This window comes from Rhyacophila brunnea, unplaced genomic scaffold (genome assembly GCF_057557595.1).
Source record: "Rhyacophila brunnea isolate RB1 unplaced genomic scaffold, BYU_Rbru_1.0 scaffold_3, whole genome shotgun sequence".
Classification (NCBI taxonomy): domain Eukaryota; kingdom Metazoa; phylum Arthropoda; class Insecta; order Trichoptera; family Rhyacophilidae; genus Rhyacophila; species Rhyacophila brunnea.
The window spans coordinates 30,331,062-30,353,623 of NW_028232965.1; the positions used below are offsets into that span (position 1 = coordinate 30,331,062).

General features: G+C 29.2%; 1 protein-coding gene across 3 annotated transcripts in view; it reads left to right on the top strand.

The window, feature by feature from the left end:
* The window catches only part of LOC147068210 (lachesin-like), a 142,062-nt gene that overhangs the window by 24,993 nt on the left and 94,507 nt on the right, over nucleotides 1–22,562 (top strand). For all 3 annotated transcript variants that reach the window (XM_085952656.1, XM_085952658.1, XM_085952657.1), the window contains exon 3: nucleotides 5,208–5,314. In XM_085952656.1, coding sequence (XP_085808782.1) covers nucleotides 5,208–5,314 — 107 coding nt within the window. The remainder of the gene's footprint in view (nucleotides 1–5,207; nucleotides 5,315–22,562) is intronic.

Consider the following 22,562-nt stretch of genomic DNA (forward strand, 5'->3'; position numbering starts at 1 on the left):
ATTATGTTACCCAATTCCAGGAAACTTCTTTACACTCACAACTTTCCTCCACTGTCTTGGCCTCAGGGATGCCATGTCTCTTTATACATACTCCAAAACCTCAATCTAGGTCGCCTAACTCTTCTTTTCCTTTACGGTCAGCTAAAGATGAGCTTATTTTAAGTGGTTGCGTGACTTTCATACTTGAAACTTGATGTGTGCTTAACGAAATCGCTCTACTGTCACGAGAAATCAACTTACATATTATTATCTCATTACTTTTAATATCATCAATAAATAAAACAGTATATATATATACATTAAAAAATCGCAATAGTATAAAGAAAAAAGAGTATAGTTTGTGTGTGGTATAAAATACTGAACCTATGGGAAAAATAACGATAACTATTGGACATTTTAAATGTGACACTGTAACGTCGATACTGCAGAATCCTGAAAATGAAGGACTATATTTTATATTCCTACATAGTATTATGTGGCACATTGTTTACGAATACCAATAAAGCACCTTAAGGTTAATTTATTTAAGTAGTACTTTAGGTCAAATGACAGAATTCATAATAAAACGCCTTCTATCCGCCATGCGGAAGCTAATAGAAAATGCGGAAAAATGTTTTAGAACCCAACAATATTCCAAAGTGATCACAACCTACATGAAAGCGATGAGAAATAATATGTCCATATCATCTGTTTTAGTACAATAACTTTTATTAGTTTCCACATATTAATTCCTTTTAACAGTAGCAAGTGAGTCGTAATAACTCTGATCGGTGGGTTAACTTGGCACGAATATTTTCCTATCATACATGTATTTTTTATGTAACGCAAAGTTCCAAAAGGTTAGAGGAAAGGATAACAATCAATTACTGTAAAAATCCGCTTTATTTTTTAATGAATTCATTTATTCACAATTAAAATTGTTAATATAATATATATTTATTATTTATCCAAACAAAAGTTACTTAACAATCTTAAAGTGTCGAATTGAAAGTGGCCAAGATTTAAAGAGTTTTTAATAAATTGTAATTAAATTATAAATAGTAAAAGTTAAGTGAAAAATACTAATAAAACGTAAAATAAAGTCTATTATATTCAATTTTTTAGTAAAGTAAGTAAGTACGGTGTTTTTATTTAATAATATAGCGTACAACTTAATACTTCATGAGAGAAAATATTATTTTAGTATATGCTGGGATATTTTAAAATCTTTTTATACAATGTTATCATTAAAAAAATACATAAAAATTAGGAACATGAGATTACTTATAATTCATAGTGAGTAAAGTTTATGTAATCAAAGACAAATTTGTTATTCATGTTATATATTTTGTCATGAAATCTCTAATAAAAAATACTAAATATTAAGTACACTAAAGATTATTATTTATAAAAATTAAGAATGAATGAAATTTAATTAATTCATCTCTGCTATAAGATAAAAGTCTTCCAATAAACAACCTTAAATTTTCAACGATAAACCGAACAACGTTAATTTTCGTGAAAACACGCTAAAATTAGCACTACATTTATACCAAGCGGCAAGCGTTATGAGATAACAGTAAATTCTAAAATGTAGACGTACATACCTATCTGAAGTCTTTCAAAAATTACAGAACCATTTGTTCACTTCATTCTTAACAGTTACTCAAAGTCTTCAGTTGCTATCTTCTCGTTTATCATTTTCATTATCCTCCCTTGTATCCACGCTACAAGCAAGGACACAGTCGCCTACATGCCGTGACGTTGTAAAACACACATAAATCAGATACAAACATGCCAGGCTTTGGGCGCTTTTATTTGATGTAACAATATTGAGGAACGTTTACCCGAGAACAAGTGAACGTGTATACAACGGCTAAGTTTGTAAAAGAGCTTACACCCCTTTGTGAAAATCTTCGGTGGCAACACCGGAACGGATTATTTATGCCGTGTTGAGTTCACGAGTTGTTGCATTTACTCTTTGCTAATACTTGGAAAATTACGACTATCCAATGGTGACTATAATAATAAATGTTCGTAATACTACAATGATAGAGAGAGAGCTTTAGTATGACTTATCATCAGAATCATAACATCCTAATTCCTAAATAAATCATTAAAATTAGGTAGGTATATAATCCATATACAATGGTGGTGTAGTGCTAAATAAAGTAGTTACGGGTACTGCACAAAAAATAAAACATGGTAAATATGATTATTGTTATGGTTGCTATTTTTGACATCAAACTTATTGATTTGCTTTCTCTTACTCGACGCCCATCCAACAAGTTCCTCTTTTGTACTAAAACTATTGAACCTCACAATAATGAATTATGTCTGAGTGTTATATATATACATAACATAATATTTGTTTGAAACTGTTTGAAAAAATACCGGAGCGCACACACGCCTTTAAAAGAAGTCCGGGTTACTATCCCGTTACGTTACAGCCTCACCACACTACTGATTTTCATACATATACGATGAACAAAATAATAGCTTTCATCGATATTTCTTCATGCCACAGATATCTGGTAGAGTATACGCTTCATAACTTTCCACTCCGACTCTAGGTTGAAAATGATGTACTACCTAATAATTTATATTCAAAAATATTTACGTATTATTATTATCTATTTATGTATTTATTACTACATAATATATTATATTAATACAAGTTCATATCATTTGATTTAATTTTATGCGAGGTAATCAGATAAAGAGGCGTATCGGTGTAGTAAAAATTGCAAAGTTATAAAACGTATATTCTATGTTAAAACAATTCTCAACGCCAGTATTAAATAATTTATTTACGATACAAAATATGTAGTTAAATATATATAATACTTATTGCATCTGTTAAGTAAATTATTTTTTGCAAAATAGCTTTAGAATGTAACTGATCCGTAGATTAATTTAGAAACAATTATAAAGCATTTTTTTTGAATTCCACCTTTATTATACCTATATTTTCATACAGCGTTTAATATTGTGAATCGTATTTTTGACAATTTTAATTAACAACAAAATTATACGAGTACATATTATTATAATAGTATTATATAAAAACTGAATTTTAAATGATAAATCTTTGGCTATATTAAATTTGTAAAAAAAATAGCTATTACGCTCTCTACAACAATACAAAACCATATGGGAAAGTAAAAAATGAACGACTCTTCGGCCTAAAGTCGTATATCGAAATGTGCTTTATGTTATATAATGAACAATACCGTATTCTGTGAATATTTATAAATATAATATATATTTATAATACGCAAATCATTTTATTCGTCAAGTAGGAACTAAAGAAAAAATTAGAGAATATCTCGTTGTATCAATGATGTTCTTCTTTTTGTGCCATTTGCGTTATCAGACATCGGTAATGGGGTACGGCTATTTTCTCACTCTCTATCGCAGCTTTAAATTGAATTGAGCTTAGGGAAGTCTCTAAGAATATTAACACATTTTTCTTCTACCACAACCTCGCTTATGAGTGACCTTTTCTTCAACGACAAGATGCAGAAATTGATATCACTCAAAGTGCCGCATGATGTGGTCAAAAGTATGCCAATTTTTTCGTGTCTGATTAGGTCTTCAGTTATTTTCATCCTCGACATTTAAAACTGGGATTTTTTACATAATACATAGTATATGTCTGTACACCCACATTTCGAAAGATTCCGTTTTTTGAGCATTAAATCACGCCTTCACTCCGTATAATAGGACTGAAAATACATGGCGTCTAACCGTTCTCATTCTGAGTACCAGGTTTTGGTCGTGGCTATGAAGTATTTTTCTCAGTCGTGGAAAGAAACCCTATCTCAATTTCGAATTTCTTTTTAATGGTATGGTTCCAGTTATCATCCAAAGTACAAATCCAAGTAGATATAAACGAATGTGCCCTCTATAAGGTCACTCCATTAACATCGCACGCCCTGTCATATATAGGGGTTATTGGTACTTATTGGTACTGGCGTATTTTGTCTTTTTTGTATTTAGATTTAAGTGGGTATTTGTTGCAGTCTTCCTTCATGTTTTTAAAGGGTATGTGCAAACTTTTTCGACTGTTTGCAATGAAAACAAGTTATAGAGAAAACCCATTTACTTTGTTCCTCTTTTTTGAACCCATTACAGCTTCCTCAAAGATATTTTTTGAATATATATTAAATATCACTGGGGATATGATGTAGCCCTGTCTCACTCTACTTTGACTCAATGCCTTCAGTCACTTTATCAGTGATACAGATATATAACTATATTATAACGACGAAATTAAAAATATATTCACATTCAACCTGTCGTGTTAATTCATTGTTATAAGCAATTTAATCTTTAGTTGATATAATAATATAGATCATATCAGAGAGGACAGATTTTAATATTTACAAATATCAATTTTCGTGATCGTATTGATAAGTGTTAATTATAAGGCATTGGTTTTTTTATCGTGTCTGTGAATGTAAAAAGTGAATAAAAAGCATTAAAAACTTTCTACAGTCAACAATGAGTCTAAAGCGACTAAATAAAATTGCAAGATTGCATCTACTTACAATTATTCCAAATCAATCTTTAAATTTGCTCATGCAGTCATGAAAATAAAAACTACTAATATTTCATAGTTTCTTCTTCATAACTTTGAATTTTTGGAGAGGGGCTTTAAAAATACCGGTTAATTCGGGCCTCACATTTTCTCTAAAATCTCCTGGATCTACAGTAAATTGCATTCACATTATTTTAACTATTCTAAAATCTACTACTTTAAGCAGGAAGACTTTGATGAATATGAGAAGATTTACATTAACTAGACAGCTTGTTATATGAGGAGATATCATTAATTTATTGGATTCGTTTGTTAACCACCGTATTTATGTGGAGTGATTTTTCACTTCAGACATTTAAATTCTAGAAATAGACTTTTATAAGGAGATATAGAATAAAACTACACATAAAAATACGATTACTATTAGAAAAAACCATATTGTATAAAGCAACCATTGACGCGTATTTTAAGATTTAAAAAACTGAGTAAACCTTGTTTAAAAAAACATGGAGATATTCTCAATTCGGATATCCGTTTTATTTTGACCACATTAAAAAAATGTATTATTGAAGGCTTACCGTAAGCTTTAAAAACCGGTGTGCTTGATTTTTATATGAACATGTACTCAATTTTGTTAACATAATATTATATAGGTATGATATACTTTGTATTATATTTGTTTCAGTGCTAACAGAGGATCCTCGATTTGCCGAGCCCATACCAAATGTTACAGTTGCACTAGGAAGGGATGCTAATTTGCCTTGCGTTGTGGAGAATTTGGGAACATATAAGGTACTTTTTGTTTTTATTTATGTCCTATTTATTCTCAAAGCGAAATAATTTATTACAGGTGCCGTATAAAATATATTTCAGCAGAAAGAAAACATCTTTCTTTTTTAAAATAATGGTCTTATTATACTGCCAGCGTACTTCAGTTTTTGTTTCGAATTATTATCACTGTAATATTTTTTCATTGAGCAAACAAAAGAATTTTAGAAATAATAAATCAAATTTTTCTTGAATTTTATAGTATCGTAAATAATATAACATTATACGTACATAATTTTGAAAACACCTCAGAGAAAATATACAACCAATAGAAAAAAATCTTTTGCAAGAATATGACACCCAGCGGAGTTCGAAACACACCCCCGAGATTGCCGCCCATGTGCTCAACCAACTATGCTATGTGTGTCTTATCTAATTACGAAGAAATTCATTAGTGGTTTTTACAATTCTCACTGAAATGCTTTCTAAAGTGCATTATTGTTCCGCAGCCAACTGTTGTATTAAAATCAAAGTATTAATAATTACCTTAATTACTAACCGGTGTCAGGATCTCTCCAAATTTTTGTTATAACGTACTTGCCCTAGGTAATATTTTTTTCAAATATATTTTTATTGGTTATTTATTTCTCTGAGGTATTTTCAAAATATGTATCTTCAATAAATTATGTCACATTCCTAAATCTTGTGAATTACTTGTTGAATAAAAAAAATGTTCACAAATATAACAATATTATTGTTTAATGTTCCTTTACTTTTTTGTAATTTCTTTCATTTTATGATAAGCGCATTTTTATGGGTAATTACAAAATCGCATATTGATCATAAATTTATTTTATTTTATTGTGTTAACTGTCTCGTTGTGGAAATGAATTGTATTAATAATTTAATTAAAAAAACGCAACATTTTATCGTACTTATTCCACTTTTATTTAATTTATAACTGGACCGGTTTCTTAAATTAAATTAATAATTAGTATTAAAATAATTATGTTCTATAAATAATATTTTAAAAAAATCAAATGAAAGGTCAAAAAGTGGTTTCAAAACGTTAGGTACTCACATGCCATAATAATATTTATATCTAACAGAATTCTATGTTATCTATTAATGAATTTTGGTATTAGAATAATTATTATATTATAAAGCATCATTGAGTTAGAGGTAATAATTGAATTAACATCTCGTTCAAATCGTTGTAAATACCTACATTGAACTATAAATTTCTCAATTTGAAGATCTGTAACTGAGAATTATTTCCGCAAAGCTTAGATACTTTAGAATATTTAGTCATTTCTGTTACATAATTGAAGTATTCTACAGAATTTTACGATTATTAGTAACATTTTTTCATCGCATAGCAAGTATTTACTAGAGTTTATTACTATTTTCATGGTAATTTGGCCTTTTTGAGGAAAAAATCGACAAACTTATAATCACATTCAGACGATACCGATTCAATGAACAAAAAGCGGTATTTTTAATGGATTTTTCCCTATAGGACTATTACAACTTCACCATATTCGATCCTTAGAGGATCTTATGGGCCTCCACGGAGTGGAGGTTGTATTAACATTTTTTTTACGAGAAATGGATGTTTACGACTTGCTCAACCTATTAGGTCCATACTCTGACTCCAAATACAAATTGAAAGCAATATGTGTATTTTCCAGACATTATAAACCGACGCTTAATCCGCTCGGCCATCTGAGCGTTATATGTATATATATACTATAGGACATTTTAGCATATTTTAATCTTGTATAAATGGATCTACCATAATTCAGCAAATACATTTTAATTGGTATGTGTTAATCCTAAATAATTACAAGATAAAAAGAACTTTTTAAATACCACGTTTTTAAATTTTTTGTTGAATCATATAAACTTGACAATTCTATGTATTAATAAATATTTTTTTTATACGTGATAGAAATACTGAATAAATATAGAATATTGAAATTTCATATTGATTTCCATAGTAACGCACGTATATATTCTTAACTTAGTTGCTAGGGCTGGACACAAAAGAAAAAATGTGAAAAAAGAATACGAGCTAATAAAAACGTGGTAATAATAAAAGTGTTGGTTTGCTACCCTCTGGTAAGATAAAATAAAATATGCAACAACATATTAATTATAAGCAAGTACCATACAACCATCCCAATTAATTTATTCTTATTTCTCATAATTTATTCTCAATATTTATAATGATGTTTTTGATTCAGTAGGTACACTGATTTTATACGTTAAGGCACTTTACCTACCCGAGGCACATATAAGAAAAACAGAAAGTTTGTAGTTTGAGACATTTTTTTGATAATTTAAATTTAAAGTATTTAAATTAATCAATACTTACGTATCTAAAAATATTAAAAAGAAAAATATTTTTTTATTCGAAGTCGAAAAAATTTAGAGAGTGTGAATCGGTTAAAGGGTCCTATCTTATTTTTTACATTTATTTTATAGGCATGTTTATTATTAAAATATAGGAAAATAAGTTTTATTTAATATTCATAAAAATGTTTGACTATTTCATTGTTTTAATGATTTTTTTATATTTATTTTAAAAAACATCGATTTTTACATAAAAAAACGAAAATGTGTATAATTTGAAATCCTTTTTATGTATATCAAATCTAGCTTTAATATTGTGATCATACCAAATTTAGAAATAAGTAATACTTTTTAAATTCCCGATGATTTGGCTTGATAATTATTTTTTCTATTTATATCAAACGTTTAGTTATAATTCTTTATATCATTATTTCTACCTATATATACGTTTGTTGTTTCTGTAGAAAAACATTTATTTCAATGTAATTTATTTCCCTTAAAACATAGACAAAATGCATTATTATTATCAGTATTGGAAACCTATTAATATTTTTAGAAAACGGCTGTAAAATTGTCGTAGAGATTTAGGCATAATTCAGTCCATAAAATACAGCTCATATCGTACGAAAATAAGTATTCAATGGAAAGAACAAATTAGCATATGTGTTACGGGTCTATTGTGGAATGTTATCGAAAGGCAAATGCTCTCGAATTATTATCTTAGATATCCATTTTGTCAAAGCAACTACGTTCGTTTGTTTGGGGCAATTGTAACTGTTTATGATACATCTAGGCGGTGTGGCCTTTATCCTATTCATCTGTATCGGTCGATCATGTAGAGCAGTTTGGCGAATTTAATTAACTTCTAAGGGTTTTGCGACCCGTAGGAGTTATACAATAATAAATAATAGAGAATGTGACATTGATGCACTGCACTCGGTCCTTTGGTCCATTTTTCGAAGCGTTTGATGTTTCTCATTGTGTGCATCCAGGGTATTTAGAGATTGATTTGATATTTAATAACAATATTATACTACTACCATAGCATTGCATACAAAAACTCAGGAGTGAGTATCCTTTCTGTAAAAAATGCAACGCCATGGGGCATCTTGAGCAGATGCTTGGTAGGCTAATGAAATTCTCTCAAGAAACATTATATCTTTTACTGCAACTTTATATGTAGATTAATTCACGAGCTACTTGGACAACGGTTATACATAGGATCGACAAATGTTAATCCATCGAATAATAGGCAGAGAATTCATACCGATCCACAAATGCCATGCATGGAAATTGTATTCAAAATAAATAATAAACTTTTAAAATGAGAATGAAAAAAAAAATGTTTTACTTATAACTAGACTTAATACAAGCAAAAAATCTATGTAGTACTGATAACAATGTGAAGCATGGAACATTTTGGACATATCACTTTTGGTTGCTAAATTAATATGACATTCTAAGTAATCTAGAACATTGTTAAGTCGTTTTCGCTACAACGTATCAAAAACCCTTTGACTTAGCCACTTCGGAATAATAATTTGGAAATTGATTTATTATGCATATCACAAATACATCATAAAATAATCAGACCTTGGGGTATTTTATTAACAATAAAAAAAGAATTCGAAAACATCTAAGGGTTTTTTGTCCAACTAGCGTGTCCATTATGTTAACATCGCAATTTCTCTCAACCTCCTGCAAACAAAAAGAGTTTTGCAGTGTGTGTTTATGTAAGAATAATAAAAACATTCCATCACAATTGATTACTTTAAAACTTCTCAAAGAAAACCATTACATCAGATGATTTATTTGTTTCCCTTGAGGATGATATAAAGAGTCCGTGCTGCGTTCCATTCAATTTATTTCACTCTGATAAAGAACCGTTTTTCAATGCTGGGATTCCTGCCACATTTCACGGCCGGTCGTGTGAGGAAGGCCGACTTAGAATACGAGGCTTAAAAAATAGAAAGAAAAACAAAATTCAGAACGGGGCAGCTAGACCGCTCGCGATATTCAATATTCAGTTGCTCCTGGCAAGAATTTACCCGTTGTAAATCTTTCGCTTACGAAAGCACCCCGTCTAATGTGGACCGGACTGGGAGATTGCTTGTAAATGATTTAAACCAAATCAATCTTATTAAACTTTCAATTCATAGGTTTTTTTCATTAAAACCAACCTTTTTGGTATCTTCGCCCTCTATAATGGTTTTTTTTCAATACGTTTGAAATCCGGTAATAAAATAATTAATTTAAAAAAGGAAATGCTAAAAACGGAAAACAGTCTATGTAATAAACAATTTCATCTTTTATTCACTAGTTACAATCGGATTGTTTTTTTTATTGTTAATAATATCATAATAATTAACGTACCCACGGTGGTCTAGTTGGTAGAGAACCCGTAGGTTAAACGTGTAATTTCGCGACTGGAAGCTTACTTGATACAGTACAAATACCCAATCCATAGAGCGAATGGCTAATGATTCTTCATAAAAATCAAGTTGATAATATAACCTCGACACTATGTAAAACTATCATGTGCTTCACTCATATGGTAAAATGGTAATTTATTTTTTTATATACGTACCTTCATCTATATTATGTACTCTTTAAAGACAATCCAGAACTATTAACATAGGCACTACCTAAAAAATTTATCCACACAAAAAAATACTTTGCTTTGGTCATTGACAGAAACAACATAATAATATGATAAGAAGCGGTTTTTAACCACTATTTGATGGCAATTCAAATGTAATCAATAATATATTTATAACACGACTAGTAGTTCTACTGTACTAATAAATATTAAAAAAGCACCAATCAACAAATCGATCTCCACCATTTATTGCAAAAGGTGCCGCAATACTTAGGTATTATATTTAAATTAATACAATTACAATAATTAGTATTCAGTCTAATATTATAATATTTTCTATAAAAAAATATGTAGGTATTCCTAAATTATTATCACTGTAGTAATTTGACAATTTATTTCGATAAAATTAGTATTTAACTTAAATAACTCTTTTGATTGCATATGTTTTATGTTGAGTTTTATGTTAGTTATAAAATTAGTATGATTAATGAAACTACTCACATAATAATTAATAATAATAAAAAAATTAAACACATAATAAAGAAAATAAAGAAAGTTCGTTCCTTGTGGTGAGCAGGTCACATATGTTAGTTCGCTACTCCGGTGTCTTATATCTACAAATCTTTATTGAACTCCTTTCTTCCGGAGTTTGCTTAGAATATTTTGTGCATGAAACACCTTACGTGGTCATTTTTGTGAAACGCGTGAGGTAAATTCAACCAACAGAAACCGGATACCCTAGTAAATTTCCAACATATTGCACGAAGGATATCCCTAGGGTTGTGTGGAGAACACGGTTTCTTTTTATTTACAGCTGATAAAAGCTTTTTTTGGTTTGTGTATCAATGTTTATGAATGTTTTGCAGTGAAGTACATGACCAAGTGCCATACAAGAAACATTAAAGAAATAAAATATACAAGTATGTACCTACATACTCAAATATATAATTTTATTTTATAAAACAAAAAAATATATATTAACGTAAGTATTTGTTGAATCAAGTGAATATAATATGTTATCAGATAGGTACTTCATAATAATTATAAAGTAAGTAGTTCGCCTTAATTGAATTCTTAATACATTTACACACGTATTACGGTATCAAGCTAATTTCAAGAGTTCATAGAATTAAAGTCTTCATTTCATAATATATTCTAACGTAGCATGTTGTGAATTCAACATTTTTCTGTTATCATCATTAATTGTCTATAAAGCAATTTCTTCAAGAGTTTTTTTATTCTTTATTGACATGTATACCGATAAAACAATTATTTAGCAATCATAATCATTCATAATGTGACAGACATGTTTTCAATAAGAGATTTAGAGTATTTTAGTATCTAATAGAAGAAACCTAATTTATTATTTTTAATACAATATTCTTTTTCGGAATATGCTCACAATTTTTTTTAATAAATGTTAAATGATATTTGTAGTTTATTGATTTTAGTAAAAATATAATATATAAAAATTCTCCTAGTTCCAGAAGGTGCTTAACGTAATATTGTAAAAACTATTGACTTATCTTGTTCTATTTAGATTTAGGTACCTATCTATATGCCGAACCATTTAAATATCTCAAAGCTGCTGAAATTCTAATGAAGCGGCGCATATCCAATTTGACCTGCAGTATATTGCAGCATATTTCTTGGTCCAGTTGTCTTGCAATGCGATGCACAATATATTCTTAGATTCTACGGAAAATCAGTGATTCAAAAACATGATCATAGGTACTTAATTTCATAAATATTTTATAAAGTATTAAAAACGTATAAAATTCCAGGTATTCCTTACGTCAAAAATCTTTTTTATAATGAAAAATTTTGTTTAAATAATTATAATAATATAATATACCTACCTAAAAATAGTCACCTTTCCGATAATAACGTGACTTATAAACAATAATATTATATTATATTAAAATAGATAAAATTCTCTCAATTATAATTCCGACTTTTCTTCATTATAAGTGCACTCTCTGTGAATCTAAGCTCTTCAAAACTACGTTTTGGCTATTGTGATGACTGCGTCACATTCACGATATATTTTTAATATTCACCATATTTCAAATCCCTTTAATTGCATTAAAAATAATTATAGTTTAATCAAATCTCAAACGTCATATAGAATCGTCGCATATAAATAAATTAATATCTGATGAGTATCAAGAGGTATCAATATTTTTAAAATTCTCTCCATTTAATTATAATAATAAACCATTGTTTTGAAATACCTATCGAAAAATAAAATTTAAATTTATCGGGCTGTATTTTATTACGCTCCAGACTTGTAGCATATGGTAAGCATAAAGTCTAGCCATTTTTCTAACCCTAGCATTGTGTCCTAGCTTTTTTGCTATGTCAAAGTTTGATGTTAGTACATACTCGTAATTATACCAGTTTAATTAAGTATGTAAAATAAGTACAAAAATATCTCACTGAGTCTATTTGTAGCCGATATTAATATGATGAACAATTACAATGCTAGAAAATATGAAAAAGAGTACGTTAATAATATGAGGTATACTATAATATTTCAAATTTTATTTTTTATTCAATACCCACAGAATAGAAATATGATTTTAGGAATGTTAGATTTTTTATAATAGGAAAAAAACACAAAACTATCGATGCCTCTATGGTGCATACGAATTTCTTCGTATAACTATGTTTTAACTGAATTTCTTCAAATTCCACCAACCAGGAGGCAATATGGTTTATGATTAATTAATGTAAATTACTTTACTAAATAAATTGTAACACATGCCTGGCGCCAGCCATAATAATACGGAATAAGCACACGGGAAGGCTTTCACATTGAAAATCAAAGACATGAGTTCGAGTGCCACTTGGTTTAACTTTTTTCTGTATGTTTCTAGAATTTATCATTTTTTTTTCAATATACCTACCTAATATTTCATCGATTTATTTTGTAACAATGTACCCGTATCATTTATATGTAGCTAAATATAAGAATATCAAATAATATTACATTGACTGGAGTTATAAAATAATACTAGATTATTATCATATTGCTTTTTAAATGTACATAAATATAAATAAATAGTGTTCTCGTACTCGTGTTGGGAACATTTCTGGACTCTTCGTTCGCAATCTTAGGATGCCAGAAATTAGAGCGGGGGTATTCCATCGGGATGAAAACCATTCGTAGCATTTGACCTCGCTTGAATAGTGATCATGGTTGAAAGTTTCTGGAATACGACTATATTATAACTGTGTTTCAATGTGAGATATAATGTATTACATTGGAATTCACGATACAAATGTGAAATTAAAATCTATTTCATTCTATACGTAGCGTCTGTTATATTATTATTATAAATCAATATTAACAATATAAGGGTATATTACCGTATTCTCTCTAATATAGACTCAGACGGAGTGGAATTTATCTTAATGGACTGTTTTTATGAGGTATAGCTATTAGCTCAACTATGCTTAATGCACTGACTGCCGTCCTTAGAATGTCGTCCCCTTCATGTTTAGTTATAGTTAGGTGCCTACGTACGTATATATTTTATTATTTATTTTCCGCTATCTTAAACAGATAAATACCTACATCTCGTAAGTATTAGAACCTTTCTATGAAACTGGCTTTAGGTACGTGGATGTCAATGCACTGATAGGTCTGGAGGCACTTTAATACATCTATGGGAGGCACCCTTGTGAATTTTTTCTATGCTCTATAAACCACCATTTTAACATATATTACAATGAATATTATAATATAATAATATACAACACATTATATTGTCAGAATTTTTTATGGTTCGATATTTTTTTAAACTAAGATCTCTCAAAAATTGTGATATTTGTATTTGTTTCTTTATTCGCCGCCCTTTTTAATGTGCCTCCCCTATGCAACGCAAGAGCTGCCTACCCCACGGGTCGTCACTGACTTGACGAATAGTTTCATTACATTCATGACTATAAATAGTGTCGCTAGAAATACCTAGAGAGCTATAGGTAATTCATTATATTGCGACACCATGGGTGATCTGCATAATATATTATTATATTCGTATATTTTGCTACAATACTCTTTTTAATGCTGTCAACAATTAGCAATACAATAGCGAATTACTTTCACTGTAGAGTGATTTACCTATATAAGTAGCTGTCAATGAGTAGGTATAAATATATGCTAACTTAAGTTCGACATAATCTAGGAATAAAAAATCTTCGTAATTTGTCACCGATATCATTACGTTTTGCATACAAAACGTATTTGCCAGATAAATGATTATAACGAGCCATAAAAGGCAACTTAAATTTTTCAAAGATTCCATAGTTTATATTAATACTGATGTCATGTACATATATATACAATATAATATCAAGTATAGTACATAAAATCAAGTATAGTTTAAAAGGGTCTTAGCTGATTCTGTGTAATTTCATGAACACTCTCGATTTTTGTGTTCACTCTTTATACCCTTTTTTGTGATACAGTATATATTAATGACACCCACGTAGTCACACGGCTTAAATGTTGGACTATAAAGCCATGGGTCCCAAGTTCGAATCCTGGGTATGGCAAGTACGCATATTGTTTTTCAATTTGTGTGTATCAGGGTATGGACCTAATAGGTTGAGCAAGTGGCTGACATCCATTTCTCGTAAAAAAAAAAAAAAATCTGTCAATACAAACCTCCACTCTGTGGAGGCACATATGATCCTATCAGGATCGGACATGGACAAAAAAAATAATATATATTAATTATTTATTCATGTGATGTAAATATCTTGAAGTAGTAATTGGTAGAGATTACTAAATGTAAAATAAATAATGTATATTTTCCTTCTTTAAATGCATGGTAATAATAATTATATTTTGAATAGATACTCTATATGAATTAAGTAATTATACGTTCAAATACCAACATTATAGAGATGTTTCTTCACATGTCTTTAAACTTTAGACGCGCTGATTAGTTATGTTTATAAAGAAACTTCTGGATATAATAAATAAGGCACACAATCGCTTGCTAGTACTTACTAGTTTCGTATATAATGTAGTTTAAAATAAATGTAAAATGATCATCTAACCGTCTAACGTGATATTGGCATTTTCATATTGGCAGTGTACGTGACCGGTAATCGTTGGATCTGAAGGTTGAATTTTCACGATACATAAAATATTTATTTTGTTTAAAAAATATAAATACTACATTTCGCATATATGAAATATTTCCACCAAAGTTGTGTGTAGAGATGACGTTTTGGTAGTCTACGCGATCTTTAAGTTATAGTTTCGGATACACATACCACTTGTTTTATTTTATTTAATATTTATAAAATAAAGGAAGAGAAGAAAACATGACATCGTCGCGTTAAGATAATCGCATTATAATTTTTCAAGGTAAGTTCTTACACTTAACGTGTACTACGTTACATTTATACTTTCATGTAATTCGTAAAAAAAATCTTGTCTCACGATTGAACTTTCTGTATACCTTTTGTTCAAATTTTTGAACCATAAAAATCATTCTTCTTGAAGCTCAAGAGTATAATATTTTCTGCCTAGTGATCCTTGAGGTGTAAACATTTTGATGTTCAGTGAAGTGTAATGCCGTCATTTTGGTGACCATTGTTTGGATGATGTTAGTGTCCGCACCCTTTTCAACATGAAACATATTTTCAATCGAAAATTACTTAATCTATTTAAATGTATTGTAGGAGGTATATAAGCTATGATTATTTATTATAAATTTTGATCGCTTTATTATAAATTAAACCAAAAGATATATAAATATTGGAGAAAAAATATCATGAAAAAATATTAGTGTACCAAAACAATTGAACTTATATTAAAAAAAACTGTATATAGAAGTATAGGCAGATATTCAATATCAATAATTATAGTATTAGACAGTAGATATAATAATAATATAAAGATATAAATACGAATGGCTAAGAAATATTTAATGTAGGGATTAAAAATTAAATGAAATTGATTAAAAAATATTTATAATGTTGTATCTAACGTCAATAATATTATAAATAAACTAGCAAAAATACAAAATGGCCCCTTTCAATATTCTTATCAATGCGCCCGATAATAGTATTTGTGTAACAATAATATCATAAGCAAATCAATTAAGGTCAACGCGTCGATTTGTACATCAATATAGATTGATAGGTTTTAACTTCGATAAAATCAGAGTATTTTACGTAAGTAATCGTGTGAGCAAAATGCATATACGTGACTAATCATTTAAGTGCAGTGCGCATGAAAGGGATGCTGCGTGGTTGTTCAATTTATGCGGTAACGCAACAAAAATGCAAACTCATTCGCATGCAAATTACGCGCGTCAGAGTGAGACTGTTCGTGCGTTACAGATGGAGTGATATACAGCCAAACATATAAATTAAAACAAATATAATATAGTGTACTTAACTATATTATCAACTTCATATCAGATGCCACGTTATGGAGTCATACAATCACAAAATGTATGATTAGAAAAATTTTACATACTTAATACAAAAAATAAAAAAACTAATAATGCCATTAGCGATGATAAAACTAAAATAAACCTTTAATTGAGTCAGCATTTAATTTGTAGAAATCTTTTAAAAATTATAATATAATTTATAGAAATAGCTATCAACTTGTAGAATTTATTGTAATTTTCTTTATAATATCATTTGTAAAGTAAACTATATTTTCTAACTATTTTTTACAATGCAAATATTATGTCTTATAAAAAATTAAATATTGCAACAATTATTATGTTTGGGAGAGACCCTTTAGATGTATTGTTGTACTTGCATAAGCCAACATATTTTTTGTAGGCGTAAAAAACGACAATATGCTAATATTTTTTTGGTATCAATCGCTTGTTCTGCCGACATTTTGTTTTTTCCGACAAGTGAAAAAAAAATCTTTGCCTTTATGTGTACGCACATATAAATTAAAACCACTGAGTAGATTAATAAAACCTGCATTCTGTATACTTTATCTGGAAGACTGTTACTGGTTACTTATACTTTATCTAGAAGACAAATACACTGACATGGTTTGAGACTGTATCGGTGTCTCTCTAGTGTTAACTATTACTGACAATATAATTTTTGTTTTATTAATACTATCGAGTGTCGACCGAAGGTACTTGATGTAATTTGTATTTAAATCCATTAGAATTTTGATATTGTTTTAGTTGTGTTATTTATACTTTGCCGCCATACGAGTTAATGGATAAATTAAATAGTTACTTATACATAGCATCATTTAATAAGTTATAATAAGTGTATTTCATTTAGGTACTGTAGTAGCATTCGGGTTATCAAAGTAAATGTTTAGTATGTTTTCTTTATTCAGAGAACAATCCTAGTGGTGCAGTAAACCGATTACCATGTCTTTGTGGCGGCCGCCTGTGGACATATTCGTCCGTTTTATGAGAAGGTACCTCAATTCCCTCCCCACATTATTTGATTCATAAGCTGGACAGAAATAATGAGTTTTAATACTACAAAAACATTTTAAAAGTAAGGTAATGATATTTTCATATTTTTAATTATATATAATAACATAAAATTAACGTATTAAATAGGGGGCAGCTATCATCTGACAATGCAAAATTATTAATTGGACCTAATCTATAAGTTTCTATTTTTTTGATCAATTTAAAGAAAAAAATAGTCTCCTAAAGTTACAGGTTAATTGCATGAGGGAAAAAATGTCGGTGTGCCATTATACTCGCATACAAATAAATAATCTGCTATGTGCTATATTTCAACAGCATCAAGACAGATGCTGTTAAAATATAGCACTTATTGCAACAATTTCAACCAACTTATTGTAATTGCTACTATTGATACAATTGATACAAACCTACCCTAAGTTTGATAATATTTATCACTTTAGCGGTCGATAAGTATAGAATAGACCCACTGAACGAAATTACAAAATAAAACTTCTCAAAAATAATATACTTACAACAATAATTTGTCATGTGTAGATAGATATCAGCGGTAAACTGGTGAGGTGAGATGTAGGTAGACGGGTGCGGCTACATCCAACCATAGACAATTATGCGTGCTTGGCGAATCTCGTGGTGCAGTGCGTAAGGCGCTGGTTTTTCATCTGGGAGCTCTGGGTTCGATCCCGGTGAGAACACAATATAGTTATGTGATTTTATCAAAACCTGGGTGTTTGTGATTGTTCAAAATTACTAACCACCACCTTGTACGAAAAAGCAAGAACATGGTTATTAATAATATAAAAAAATGTGCGTGCTTAGTTAGAGCTAATACTAGAATAATTGATCACGAGTATGCAAAGTTATCAGAGTCAGCCGAAGTGAACAGCTTGGGTGAGATGATCATTGTCTTTCACGTTGATTTAAAATAAATCACTTTATTATTGCTAGTATATCGTATTTTACGCTTACGAAGCTATGCGTTATCACTAATTGTAATTAATAAATCAAAACATATTAAGTGATTTTCATAAATAGCTTTAAAATATTTACTTTTGTATACTTTTGATTCTAAAAAAACTTATGTGTAATACTTATAACAATATTAATATTTTAAAAAAAAAAGTGTTAATGATTGTTTATAATTGTTTTAAGTGAAATTAATTTACGGACATCCAGTGAAACTTCCCAAATGGATTATTCGTGTGCTTTCATCGCGATACCTCCTAAGTCGATGTGAGGTTAAGCTCATAGCAGCAGTCCAAAAGCACCTTCGCTAATGGTCATGCAAAAAGAGGGGGTTTCCAATCGTTTTAGTGTCCCTTTGAATTGTTACGAGGCCCGAATATATTATTACTCATTTACATAATTATTGTTATCACGCAACTTAAATTAAACACACGCCGATGAATTTTACGTGAGTGAACATTGAAATAATTAATTTCGCATTAGATATTTTAATGTCGTGAACCGCATGTGGCCAGGATACGCGTAAATTTTTTCTAATACTTCTGTTCCATAAACTGCAATTTGTACACATGTAAATAATACCTAGATACACCCCCATAACCATTAATAGAACCTGGTATAAGGGCCAATCCCATATTAAACGATGGAATTAATTGTAAAAGCAGTTACCTTTACGTTTTGTATTTTTGTTAAAACATATACCTACATTTACTACACGTTTGGATTCGGTGTTTGCAAAACTTACTTCATTATATACTTACAAAATTTGAGAAAAAATAATTCAAACACGTATCCCTGCAAATATTTTGTGTACATAGAGATACATGTAGGTACTACTAGGTGGTTTTATAACTATTAAATTCAACTCCTTCCGCTCGTCAGAAATATAATCTACTATAATATTTGACTCGTAGAAGAATATAATATTTTAGATGATTGTATAATCACTATTTGCCTTTTTTAGAATGAGAGCCGGTTTTTTGTGGATATATCGGAATACAAATTTATATTTTTTATTAACGTATACTCTCAGATGAATTATTTTAAAATATAACTGCGATGATTTTTCTGTAATGAGTGTGAATGAAAAGATCTTGTATCAGTAACGATTGACAATTATTATTTAAGGATTTATGTAGTATTACTACAGTTGTAATTGTAATGATGAATTCAGTTTAAAAAAAAGTTTTTGAAATATTTCTGAAGACGAGTAAATATTGTTTATATCAGTGATTATCAGCGAGAGAGGAGGATATATTCGCTCGGCGGAATACCGGGAGAAATTTTAATAGACCAACGATTCACTATTGCACTTTCTCGTTAAACATTTTTTTATAAATTACACATCTTGAACAACCCACGTATACTATGTAGGTTGGTCACATAAATTTTAAACAGGTTAATGGGATCATATTATACAATTTTTCCAGTTACTTTATTTTGTTGTGTTTAGTACAATTTATTAGTTGTTGAATATTAGACAATAAATTTTATTAAATTCTTATTAATATCGTAGTAGATTTTTGGATTTCCACTGTGTGTCCTTCTTTCTTCTTTACTCGACGTTTCGGGCTCGTTGCAGAGGCTATTATCAAGAGATAATAATGGCCTGAATGATAATCTCTTGATAGTGGCCTCTGCAACGAGCCCAAAACGTCGAGTAAAGAAGGAAGAAGGACACACAGTGGAAACCCAAAAATCTACTACGATAAAAAACAACCGTGAAAGCCTCTTATTAATATGTTTAAAAAAACAACATTTTGTTATTGAAATATGTACCTACCTATATTTAAATTTTACGCCGATAACTAGAAAATTTTACGTTTTGGTCTCGAGCCGTCAATTTTGATTCCGTTATAGATTGTTTTTATTTTATTTTTTTCAAAAAAATATGTGGCTAAAAATAGTAATAAAAAACACGTGATCTCGGGCTCAATTTTATATGGTTTTTCAATATAAAAAAGATTTTTTCTCAATAAAATATATTGAAAATTTGTAAAGCTTTCACAATATTTGCACATTTATTATTTAAATTTGCCAGAATCGTCGTACTCGCGGTAAAAGTTTCATTTCAAATTTGCCTAAACAAACGTACGATTGAAGCGATTTAAATCTTGAAAACCGCCATGAAAAATTCGTTCAATAATGATGTTTACAATGAAAACTGGAATTCATCAGCATCAGTGTTATATTTCAATATTCGTCTCATTAATTCCAGAGCACATTCTGCTATTACGAACAGCGTCGCCGATTCCAAGTGCTATCACGTCTTACTTAGGAAGCAAACATATTTCTGCGGTTCACGATTTATATTACCACACTTTGCATGCTTCTAACTCTACCTTTAAATTATTACAGCACTCCAGGACATATAGACCCGCTGCGCAGCATATTCATACGTAATAAAGCCGTTATTTTTGTTTTTAACGTATTCGTAAACGAAACCAGCAATATTTATTTTCATTTAAGCACTCATAAAATATCTTCAATATATAATATTAACACCATATGAAATAAAAGTAAATTACAGAATCTAAACAGGAAAAATCATCATCACCATTCGTAACTCAATAGTCCGGGATGGGCTCTGGCATCCTTAAGTTGCCTTTTTCAGTCCAGTCTATCTTCCGCAATCTTCTTCTCATAAGTATCATGCATAGTAGGGGATGCCTTCCAACCACCGCAATTTGGATCTCCCAACACTTTCCGGTGTGATCAACACAAGTCCATTCTTTGAATATGACGACCCGTATAACGTAATATGCTCCACTCTCCATCGTCATTTTTGCCTCCAAATAGGTATGTATTTCAGAATCTTTCATTCAAAAATTAAAATGCCTTTTCCAGACTTGTTAATCACCCAACATTCTGATCCATATGTGATAACTGGCCTCAGCAGTTTTTTGTGTAAAGGAAACGGTTCTAATTAATAATAACTTATTAAATTTATTAAAATAATTAAGAATAAGTACTATATATTACATTTTATTTTATGTATTTATATATCTAGATCAGAGATCAGCAATGCTAGGGGAATCAAAGAAGCATTAGAAATTTGATTATGAAAGCTTTCATATTGAATAATATATTACTGAATATTGCTGTAATTTGTAGGTCGTCTAATATATTTATGATTTTTATTATTTAGCTACTACTTTAATAATGGCTACAAAAGTCAACTTTAATCTTACTAATACAAAAATAGTTTTATTTATTTAAAAATATAACATGATTGTTAAATAAAATAACAATAAAATTCAATTATTATCATATAATATATAAAATATTCAAACATCATTATAATTATACGTTACTAAATATCAAAATATTGCAGATATCAATGTGCTGCTATCAAATACATACTATATTGTTGTGTTATGAAAAATATGATTATTTTTATTACATTCTGTGTTGGATACATCCTGAATTTATTTCTCAATAAGACGAAAGTTGTTTATTAATTTATTTCAAATAAGTACTTTCGAGGCTTAATAATATAATCAATTTAAAGTGAAGTGTAGAATTCTCATTCAGCGATTAAATACGAAGCATATATATACCTACTCATGGTTTATATTTTAAAGTGTTTCAAATATTATGTATATAGAGTTATAGAATATAATTTTATTTTACTTCAAAGATTAACATATAATTAAAAAAAAATATAAATCCTGCGTTCGTTTAGGTTATTTTATATTTAAAATAAAGTTAAATAATTTTTTTTTATGTATAGTAACATTTAATACTTAATAGTTTGTAGGTGTGTTTTGGTAATTTTAAAAATATTGGATTTTGTAGAAAATGTATATAACTTATAATTCTTTTTATTTATATCGAATTGATCATCGGCATTCTGACCATAATGATTATAGATTGAATTAAAATTCGTGATTCGTATGAGATC